Source organism: Nicotiana tabacum, chromosome 19 (assembly GCF_000715075.1).
Source record: "Nicotiana tabacum cultivar K326 chromosome 19, ASM71507v2, whole genome shotgun sequence".
Classification (NCBI taxonomy): Eukaryota; Viridiplantae; Streptophyta; class Magnoliopsida; order Solanales; family Solanaceae; genus Nicotiana; species Nicotiana tabacum.
Genome location: NC_134098.1, coordinates 144,795,388 through 144,807,174, shown reverse-complemented (window position 1 = coordinate 144,807,174; position 11,787 = coordinate 144,795,388). Strand labels below are relative to the sequence as shown.

The 11,787-nt window shown below is 36.3% G+C and overlaps 2 protein-coding genes across 2 annotated transcripts; both read right to left on the bottom strand.

The window, feature by feature from the left end:
- Window positions 1–8,430: 8,430 nt before the first annotated feature.
- LOC142173765 (uncharacterized) lies at window positions 8,431–9,060 on the bottom strand. The gene has a single exon (XM_075239413.1). The coding sequence runs from the start codon at window positions 9,058–9,060 to the stop codon at window positions 8,431–8,433; it is 630 nt and encodes a 209-aa protein (XP_075095514.1).
- A 1,346-nt stretch (window positions 9,061–10,406) lies between these two features.
- LOC142173764 (uncharacterized) lies at window positions 10,407–11,312 on the bottom strand. The gene has a single exon (XM_075239412.1). It carries the CDS (start codon window positions 11,310–11,312, stop codon window positions 10,407–10,409), a length of 906 nt encoding a protein of 301 aa, XP_075095513.1.
- Between the last annotated feature and the right edge of the window lie 475 nt (window positions 11,313–11,787).

The following is an 11,787-nucleotide window of genomic DNA, read 5'->3' as shown; positions in this document are numbered from 1 at the left end:
ATATTTTTTTATTTGAATGTTGTATGAAAGTTAAAAAATAGTTGTATAATGTATGAATCGTTGTATAAAATTTATATTTAAGTTATCTTTACTATATTTTTACATAAATTTGTTGATATGTATCAAAATTATATTAAGAGAGTAAGTTTTGATTGGAATTTTAGAAAGGAAGAAGCACACACCACATACAAAATATATACAAGTCAGATACAAAATATACAAAAGACATATTGTATAAAATTTGTATAAAAATTATATTTAAGTTGTATGATATTGTAGTTGTATTTAACTGGGTAGAAATAATGTATGAAAGTTGTAGATAAGTTGTATAATAGTTGTATGAAATTTATTTTTACTATGTATAAATCAGATACAAAATATACAAAAAATATATTCTATAAAATTTATATTTAAGTGGTATGATATTGTAGTTGTATTTAACTGGGTAGAAATAATGTATGAAAGTTGTAGATAAGTTATAAATAAATTGTATAATATATAATTAGTTGTATGAAATTTATTTTTACTATGCATGTTGTTGTAGATATTCAAATTTGTATTAAATTTGTACGAAATTTATTTTTAATTTGTATGATGATGTACCATATATTGTTCTTTTCTCAGTTGATTTATTAAGAAAAGAAAAGTATAAAATGAATTATAAATCATGAATTCCAAAAATAACACATCGCTAATATACTAGAATTAATCATGAAGATTATTAGCTTAGGCGATGGCTCTCTCTCCCATCTCTCATTGATTCAAAATTTAATTGGGGTGAACTTTAATTAAGTTGAGATAATGAGTTTTGAAATATATATCTAACTATGATCTATATTGTTTTTTCCTACAGACATGTTGAATTCGACCACAAATTACCGTGTTTCATCGAACCAGTAAACTGGCCATGGTTGGACCGTGATTATTTTCCCCCCCTTCTTCTTTAAGGAATTTTTGTTTGGAAAATGTACATTTTCTAGCTTTGAAAAAGGGACATGGAGGATAACACAAATCTGTTCGGAATTAACTTCATATGAAGCGTGGCTTCACTGCCCACGATTTTTGGCTCTCAATTACGGGAATTTTTGGTGGAGATAGGCAACAGAGAATAGGAAAATTGAGGGGAGGAGAGAAAAAACGGAAAATGGTATAACTAAATCCCCTAATTTAAGGCACTAGTAATAGATTATATATAAATGGTAAGAAAAACTTATTTAGGACGGGTAATTTACAAAATATGGACAATTTTAGTAAATAAGTTTCAAATATTGTATAGGAAGGAAAAAATCCCAAAGGAAAAATAGACTTTCTATTTCCGTGACATTACCTTCTACTTTTTCTTCTTAATAGATATTTTAGAAAATACAAATGCGAATTTGTAGATCTGCAAATTATGATTGATGAAACCCTAAGTAACATTTAAACATAATAAAACAAGGATGAAACATGAACCCAGTAAAAATAGATCTAGAGTATCATAAATAAAGGTGGCAAATGGGTTGTTTGAGCTAGTTTGGGTTGGTCGAGATGGACTGCACTAATAGATGGGTCAATGCCTATTCCAACCCAAAGTTTACTTAGGTCGAGATGGGCTAAGCAATGGTTTATAACCCAACCCGCCCAACTTGACCCAAATATTTACAATGTTATCAACTGTGACAATGAGAAGAAACTTGCTAGATTTTTCCATTACAAATAACTAGTCATTCAACAATTTCTTCTGTAGAAGCAAATATCCTTTTTGATCCGGCCCCTACCTCTCCCCCCAACCGCACACATAATACCAGATAAAAAAAGTTTAACTCGAGTCTAGCTTGTCTGAATTGAAACAGAAAAAAAAGAAGTAATGTATCTCAACTGAACTTTTTACTTTAAGTAGCCCAACATTAACTCCCAACTTTATCAAGTCCGCTTTATTTCAACCACATACTAATTACTTTTCAACTCTATATCTACGTGCTAGATAACACATAGTCGTGTACTTACAAATATTATTATACAAGTAAATGAATTCAACAACATGAATGTGATACAGATGATATTTGTCTACTACGAGATGTATAAAATGGATGGCATTTTTTCTGTTTATGTGAGAATTACAAAGAGAAATCAGAGAAAACTAAAGTTACTGAAATTATACTGAATTATTGATGATCACCACCGCTGATGAAAAAGAACTCCACTTTCTTTGAAACTAGCAACAAGATTTTATCCACACACTAGTAAAACTACTACAACAAAATTTTCTTTGAAACTAACAGAAAGATTACTCATTCTCACTGTAAATATATAATTTTTGCTCTTTTTATTTCTCCTACATTACATTATTTTTAGATTTATTGTGTGTTTATAGAATTTAGTATTAGATTATTAATTAATTTATTAAGGGGTTTAATGGTTTGGATTAATGTTATTTTCAGTTGAGTTATGCACGAATCAGGCCCAATTGTTTTTAGCCCAATTCGGCCGATCCAATCCAATTGTTGGCTTCCCAAGACCCGGATCAAAATGACGTAGTTTCATAATAAAAATACGCCATTTTGTTTAATGAATCAAAGATCCAATCTCATCCATCCATGACCCTCTTGATCCAATGACCACCATTCAATCTCTTTTCTAATATTTAAAACCCAATTTTTTAGATTTTTGGCCCCTATTTTTGCCTTACCTTCTTCTCTCCTCTTTCTCTCTTCACTCTCTCTCACCCTCTCTCTACGCCGCCACCCTTCTCCGCCGCCGGAAATCGCCCACCGGCAGCGGCCCGCCTCCAATCTGCCCCAAAATAGCACCATACAATCACCTCAACCCCCTCTTTCCAAATCTCGAACCCAAATCCTTCAAAACCCGCTCAAATTCCACGATTTTTAGATCTAGAAAATTCCATTTGCCGCCTATTTTCCCCAAATCAAAGAAACTCCGGCCACTACCACCCTACAACACATACATGAATGAATAGAGCTCCGCGAGACCTATCATTTCCTACCCATTTCACCCCCAAAAAATGCACCACCGCCGGCCAGTCACCCCCCGCTGCCGCGACCACCCCAAGGTCACCACTGCCTTATTTTTCTTTAGCCCACTCGACCCATAGACTCACGTTCCCTTCTAGTATGATGCCAAAACTTACTTGTTTTGGGGCGTTTGCTAAAAGGGAACTTGTGTTTCGGGGTCGGACAATCGCCTCTTGGCATCTCCGGCGTCTTCTCGTGGCTCGAACAACTTCAAGCACACTCGTTAGGTATAATCGTCATCTCTTTAATTAATTTCTGATTTTTATATTAGTAGTTTAGTTCCTGATTTTTGAATTTTTTTTCTTTCTGTTTTGGTTGTTTCTTGTTAATTAGAGTTTCAAGTTAGGTTTATTTAATTAGTTATCTCTATTTTTATTTGTTAGGTTATTATTGATTAAACATGATCTTTAGTGTATTAGTTAAATCGTTCACTTAGTTAGTCGATTATTTAGTTATTGTTAGTCATTGTCCGATTGTTAACGATACTCGTTCTGTTTTGAGCATTTAGTTGTTTGTTTAGTAATTAGTTTGCACAAAACGAATTCATTCCAATCAAGTTGGTTTGAATACTTAGTTCGATTATATTTTTAGTCTCGTTTATGCTTTGTCAGTCCATGGTTGTTTAAGTTTGATTTGTGTTGAGCAAGTAGTTCGGTGTTGATGGTTAAAATCTGAAGTTTAAGTTATTTTATCACAAAATAGGATAATAGTTGCCTACTTTTTACTAGTAGGGTGGCTGAAATGATATTTTTTCTCCTTGCTTCTGACATAACAGATTTCCAGGCTGTCTTTTCACCTTTTGGACAGATTTTGAACAGTGTTTAGCACACAAAGTCAGTCTTTTTGATAGACTTTTGGTGAACCAAAAGTTGTCAAAAAATCTGACTTTATTTGCCTATTGAAAGGGCTGCTTCTCTCCTATAAAGGAGACTCTCTTATACTTAGAATACAGATCCTTACTCACTGAAAAGGAACACACACTCTATTACAGATTCTGGGGACATCTTTACACATACACAAAGAAAAAACATTAACTTTTTTTTCGAGAAAAGTGACAAAAATATTTCTTGGCTTTCTTCTGATTTCTTAGCACTTAAGTTTTCCGGGAACTTTAAGTTCAATTGTTGGGACTACTCTGAGTTTTGCTGCTGTTTAAAGGCTGTAACCGAGCTTCATTTCTGTAATTTGTCGAGCTCGCTTTGCTGACATTAAAGCATTGTACTTAGGTATTATTCTCAACCTACAATTTGAGCTTAATTAATATGAATGAATGCTGAAAAGTTTTCACTCCTCTGGTAGTTACTGATATTTCTATTTAAAAATATTGAAAGCTTCGCTAAGGTTCTTCTATTATTCTTTGTTTTCATTCAATGTTAGTATCTTTAGTTAAAGCTTCGCCTTTGATGACTTTACAGGCCTTAGCCGTAGAGCATAGATTGCGATGAATTAAAGCTTGTGGTTCCAATTCCCATCATAAGAAAGAAGTCTTTCGATCGCAAGATAGTTGGAGTCAGCTTTGATAATGTGTCAACAACTAGGCGCCTCAAAATACATCCTCTCAAATTCGGATCAGGAAAGCAAGCAATCGAGAATGAGCCATAATATTTTCTTCAAAGAGCATCAAGATCCAATCTAAGGTCAACACATGCGAGTAGGTCAAGAATCAAGATTTGACTCCACAAGACACATAGATAAGAATTTTGTAACTCTTAGTTTATAGACATATGTAGTTCTCTTCTCTTTTCCTTTTGATGTAAGCAACAAGTAACAATAACAGCAACAACAGTCTTAAGTCTAGTGTCCGGTAGTCCCAGCTACCAAATATTTCTAAAACTACACTGACCTGATTCCTTTATAGCCAGGGATATGTAGGCAACTTCGGAAGCAAGGTTCGGTCATGTTTTTCAAAAATGGTTTCATTGGAGTGATACACGAGCAAAATTAGCTATGGCATTCACTTTCTTTGCACGAAAACTCTTCGTGTTTTCGAGCAAAGAGGGGTAGTTGTAAATATTTAATTTTTGCACTTTTCATTTCTCCTACATTACATTATTTTTAGGTTTATTGTGTGTGTTTATAGAATTTAGTATTAGATTATTAATTTATTTATTAAGGGGTTTAAAGGTTTGGATTAATGCCATTTTCAGTTTTATGCACAAATCAGGCCCAATTTATTTTTGGCCAATTCGGCCGATCTAGTCCAATTGTTGGCTTCCCAAGACCCGAATCAAAACGACGTAGTTTCATAATAAAAATACATCGTTTTGTTTAATGAATCAAAGATCCAATCTCATCTATCCATGACCCTCTTGCTCCAATGACCACCATTCAATCTCTCTTCTAATATTTAAAACCCAATTTTTTAGATTTTTGGCCCCTTTTTTTGCCTTACCTTCTTCTCTCCTCTTTCTCTCTTCACTCTCTCTCACTCTCTCTCTGCGCCGCCACCCTGCTCCGCCGCCGGAAATTGCCCACCGGCAGCGGCCCGCCTCCAATCCGCCCCAAAATAGCACCATACAATCACCTCAACCCCCTATTTCCAAATCTCCAATCCAAATGCCTCAAAACCCGCTCAAATTCCACGATTTTTAGATCTAGGAAACCCCATTTGCCGCCTATTTTCCCAAAATCAAAGAAAATCCGGCCACTACCACCCTACAACACATACATGAATGAATAGAGCTCCGCGAGACTTATCCTTTCTTACCCATTTCACCCCCAAAAAATGCACCACCGCCGGCCAGTCACCCCCCGCTGCCGCGACCACCCCAAGATCACCACTGCCTCATTTTTCTTTAGCCCACTCGACCCAAAGACTCACGTTCCCTTCTAGTATGATGCCAAAACTTACTTGTTTTGGGGCGTTTGCTAAAAGGGAACTTGTGTTTCGGGGCCGGAGAGTCGCCTCTTGGCATCTCCGGCGTCTTCTCGTGGCTCGAACAACTTCAAGCACGCTCGTTAGGTATAATCGTCGTCTCTTTAATTAATTTCTGATTTTTATATTAGTAGTTTAGTTTCTGATTTTTGAATTTTTTTTCTTTTTGTTTTGGTTGTTTCTTGTTAATTAGAGTTTCAAGTTAGGTTTATTTAATTAGTTATCTCTATTTTTATTTGTTAGATTGTTATTGATTAAACATGATCTTTAGTATATTAGTTAAATCGTTCACTTAGTTAGTCGATTATTTAGTTGTTGTTAGTCGTTGTCCGATTGTTAACGATACTCGTTCTGTTTTGAGCATTTAGTTGTTTGTTTAGTAATTAGTTTGCACAAAACGAATTCATTCCAATCAAGTTGGTTTGAATACTTAGTTCGATTATATTTTTAGTCTCGTTTATGCTTTGTCAGTCCATAGTTGTTTAAATTTGATTTGTGTTGAGCAAGTAGTTTGGTGTTGATGGTTAAAATCTGAAGTTTAAGTTATTTTATCACAAAATAGTTTAATTGTAGCCTACTTTTTACCTGTAGGGTGGCTGAAATGATATTTTTTCTCCTTGCTTCTGACATAGCAGATTTTCAGGCTGTCCTTTCACCTTTTGGACAGATTTTGAATAATGTTTAGCACACAAAGTCAGTCTTTTGGACAGACTTTTGGTGAACCAAAATCTGTCAAAAAATCTGACTTTATTTGCCCATTGAAAGTGATAAAATCCACCATTAGAGAGTGGATAATTGAAGCTAAGATTGAATCGAAGGAAGGAGAAGAAGAAGAAGGTTCTGGATAAAATCCAAACTTCAATTACAGAAAATGAGAAAGGAGTACAATGGCTTATCATCCAACACACTGTACACGTGGGAATATATAATTAATTCCTAATCACTAACTAATCAACTAACTCTGCTACTATACACATCTGTCACCTAACTAACTTTGTCACCTTCTAAGCTTTCATTTGTGCAACTGTCACCAGCTGTCACCCTAACCATCTCAACACCCCCCCCCCCCTTCAAGCTAGGTGCTATGAAGATATTCAAAACACCTAGCTTGCACATCAGATGGTGATGTTGAACACTTTCAAGTCCTTTAGTCAACAAGTCTGTTGTCTATTCTTCTGTTGGAACATACATAGGTTGAATCAGTTCTTCTTGCACCTTTTCTCTTATAAAGTGACAATCGATCTCTATATGTTTGGTTCGTTCATGAAACACTGGATTGCTTGCTATCTGCATTGCTGCTTTACTGTAAGTGAACAGCTGAATTGGAATAGGCAATTCAACTCCCAATTCTTTGAAAACTCCTAGCATCCAGATCAACTCAGAAACTGTTAGTGCCATGCTCTTCTATTCTGATTCTGCTGAACTCCTTTCTACTGTGCTTTGCTTCTTTGACTTCCATGAGATTAGGGACTTTCCAAACTTTACCAAGTAACATGTTACTGACTTTTTTGAATTTGGACAGCTTGTCCAGTCTGCATCACAGTATGCTCTTAGAGTCATGTCACCATTTGCACTCATGAGAATGCCTAATCCTGGTTCATTCTTAAAGTATCTCACCAATCTGTGTGCTTCCTCCAAGTGCGACTTCTTAGGAGTTTGCATGAATTGGCTTAAAGTCTGTACTGTATAGGCAATATCATGCCTAGTTAATGTTAAGTACAGAAGCTTCCCTATGAGCTTTTGATATCCTTTGACATCTGTGAGTGCTGGATCATCCTTCAAGTTACAATGCGCATCATACTCCACTGTTGTTAACTTCCTATTTTGCTCCATTGGGGTAATTGCAGGTTTAGACCCTGCTAGTCCCAATTATGCTATTAGTTCCACTGTATATTTCCTTTGACACAACAATATGCCTTTCTGGGATCTGCTAACTTCAATCCCCAAGAAGTCTTTCAAAAGGCCCAAGTCCTTAATTCTGAATGCCTTATGAAGTATGGTCTTGTCTTCTTGACTCATATTAGCATCATTTCCTGTAATAAGGAGGTCATCAACATAAACAAGGATGATGACAAGTTTAGCATTCTTTCTCAGAGTGAACAAAGAATGATCATGCTTGCTCTGTACAAAGTCTGCATTTATCAGTGCCTCAGTGAGTTTCAAGTTCCACTGTCTTGACGCTTGTTTGATCTCATACAAGGATTTGTGTAGTCTGCATGCCTTGTTCCCCCCTTGACTACCAAAACCTAGTGGGACATGTATGTAAACTTCCTCTTCAAGATCACCTTGAAGGAAAGCATTGTAGACATCCATCTAATAGAGATTCCACTAGTTCATGGTTGCAAGAGCAATAACCACCCTTAATGTGACCATTTTAACTACTGGAGAGAATGTCCCCTGATAGTCCAGTTCCTCTTGCTGACTATAACCCTTTGCCACTAACCTGGCCTTGAACCTCTCAATCTCCCCATTGAATTTATACTTGATCTTGTACATCCATCTACATCCAATGGGAACCTTGCCTTTGGGTACATCAACTACCTCTCATGTGTTGTTTAAGACAAGAGCATCAATTTCTATTTTCATAGCTTCAAACCATCTAGGGTCCTTTATTGCTTCAACATAATATACAAGCTCTATCTCAGATGTGGCAGCTAGAAATGATTGATATTGTGGTGAGAGAGAAGAATAGTCCAAGTAGTTGGACATAGGATAGATGCAATTGGAGGATGAGCTTGCTTTCCCTGGACAAATATAATCTTTCAGCCATGTTGGTGGTTTTGGATCTCTTAAAGATCTCCTCAGTTGAACTGATGGGACAGTAAGATCAATGATAGGCAATGCATCATGCTGAAGTTTTTCATCAGAGGTATGTTCATTAACTGCTGCTAACTGAGTGTCATAAGCTGGTTCATCAAGTGAAGGCTCAGTTATGGTGGTCGCATCCTGTCCTGCATCATCTCTATTTGTACCCTGAGCTACTACTTGTGCAGGTGCCCTTGAGGTAATCGTCTGAGCATCATTAATCTCTAGAAACAATGGCAAGTCTACACCTTTCTTCATTGTTTGGAAAGGAAAGATGTTCTCCTGGAATGTCACATCTCTACTCACAAAAAATCTCTTGGCCTTAAGATCATACAACCTATAGCCCTTCTGAGAAATTGAGTACCCCATGTGAACTGTTGCTATAGCTCTAGGTAATTATTTGTCAATTTTCTCTGTAACCGTGACATAGCATAGACAACCCATAACCCTTAAATGCAATAGACTTGGCTTGGATTTGTGAAATACCTTAGAAGGAGACATGCCCCCCAAAATTGAGGATGGTATTCTATTTATAAGATAGACAGTTGTTAACACACAGTCACCCCAGAAATGTAATGGAATGCTGCCTTGAAATCTCAATACCCTTGCCACCTCCAGGATGTGCCTATGTCTCCTTTCCACCACTCTATTTTGTTGTGGAGTGTGTGGACAACTGCTCTGATGAAGGACTCCAGAACTTGATAAGAAATCCTTACATTCTTTACTAAAGAATTATGCACCATTATCAGTCCTCAACATTTTAATGGCCTTTCCAAACTGCATATTAACCAGTTTAAAGAATGAATTCAACAAAACAATGGTATCACTTTTCAATTTCATTAGAAATACCCAAATCATCTTGGAATGATCATCTACAAGTGTTAAGAAGTATCTATTACTATTGTATGTTGGAACTCTATATGGACCCCAAATGTCTACATGAACTAATTGAAAAACATCACTTGCTTTACTACTGCTAAGAGGAAAAGGTCTTCGAGTCTGTCTAGCCAAAGGGCATACAGTACAATTATTGAGACTACAACCCAGAAAGTCTTTATTCTTCATAAAATCCAGCTTCTTCATGACTGCTACTGGAATATGTCCAAGCCTTCTATGCAAGGTTCCAACATCAATCTTCACTCATGTTGCAAGACAACCTCTAATCCTTTGTGTTTTCTTGTATTTGTCTGTCTTTATTGGGATTAGGAGATATAAGCCACTTTTCTCCTTACCAATCCCCTTCACTCTCCCAGTGTACAGATCCTAGAAGACACAAATGTTGGGAAAAAGTTCATTGAACATTGTAACTCTCTTGTCAGTTTAGAGACTGACAGTAAGTTATATCTAAATTCAGGCACACACAACACATCATGTATGGTATCATCTCCTGTAAGATTATAACTGCCTTAATAAGTAACAGGAACAGACTTACCATTTGGCAGGCTAATATTACCTCTCCTATGATCAGGTAACTTTACTACATCATCCAATATATTATGATCTGAAGCCATATGATCTGTTGCTCCAGTATCTATAATCCAAGGATCCCTACAATCTTTCAACAGATCTGACGCATCATTACCTGGCATATTAGCTGTGTGCTACTCTGCCTTTTATTTGTTTAGCAACCTCATTATCTGGCCATATTTCTCCTCAGTGAAGAAGTTTGACATTCCTTGAGGCATTTCAGCTTTTCCTTTGTTCATACCATTCTCTTAACCATGACTGCTGTTATTCGTAGCTGTATTTGTTTGCTTATATTGTTGCTGTCTTTTTCCTTTGTATCCAAGTGGATACCCATGTAACTTGTAATAAGTATCCTTTGAGTGACCTTTGAAGTGGCAATACTCACAGTACAAGTCATTTAACCTTTTAAACTTCGACTGATTCCCCCTTGTACTCATGAATACTGTGGATTCATTCATTTTGTTTGCTAAACTAATCTGAGAATTAGACACACAAACTTTCCTTTGATTCTCTTCATTTATTAGAATTACAAAGGCACGACTGACCGAAGGTGATGGATATTGCAACATAAATTCACTTCTAATTGCTTCATATGATTCATTTAATCCCATTAAGAATTGAAAAGGCTTTTGTTGCTCTAAATGTTCAATAAAATCTCCTGTTCCAGCAGTAACTGGGAGTGAGGGTATAAGAGAACCATATTCATCCCATAGTGACTTCAACCTAGAGTGATAAACAGAGATTATAGAGGTACCTTGAGAGATTGTAGCTACTTCTCGCTGGAGATTGTAGACTCTAGAACTATTTACCTTGTTGAATCGATCTTCAAGGTCCAACCAAACCTCATGAGCATTCTCACCATACACGATACCATTTATCAAATCTGAAGATACAATGTTCATGATCCATGTCAACACTGTTGTATTGACTCGCTCCCAGTCCTCGCCCAAATCTTCAGTGAATTGAGATTTTGTGCAACTTCCATCAATAAACCCTAATTTCCTCTTCGCTCGCAACGCAATCACCATAGCTTTGCTCCAGACGGGATAGTTTTCCGTTCCTTTTAGCTGAATTGAGATAATCACATTGCTAGGATTATCCGACTGTTGTAGGCATAGTGGATGTCTAGGGTTGTCGATGTCTAAATTCGCCATTGTTGAGCTTCAGATCAACTTTAAAGAAATATTCGACGACCTAACAGTATCGTCTTCACAAAAAACTAAAAATGAAATTACTCTGTCCTCGATTGATTCACTCTAGCTCTGATACCATGATAAAATCTACCATTAAAGAGTGGAGAATTGAAGCTAAGATTGAATCGAAGGAAGAAGAAGAAGAAGGTTCTGGATAAAATCCAAACTTCAATTACAAAAAATGAGAAAGGAGTACAATGGATTATCAGCCAACACACTGTACACGTGGAAATATATAATTAATTCCTAACCACTAACTAATCAACTAACTCTGCTACTATACACAACTGTCACCTAACTAACTTTGTCACCTTCTAAGCTTTCATTTGTGCAACTGTCACCAGCTGCCACCCTAACCATCTCAACAGAAAGGGCTGTTTTTCTCCTATAAAAGAGACTCTCTTATACTTAGAATACATATCCTTACTCACTGAAA

Excerpts from the sequence above, each read along its gene's own strand:
- LOC142173765 (XM_075239413.1), bottom strand. The coding sequence starts at position 9,060 with ATGGGGTACTCAATTTCTCAGAAGGGCTATAGGTTGTATGATCTTAAG.
- LOC142173764 (XM_075239412.1), bottom strand. The coding sequence starts at position 11,312 with ATGGCGAATTTAGACATCGACAACCCTAGACATCCACTATGCCTACAA.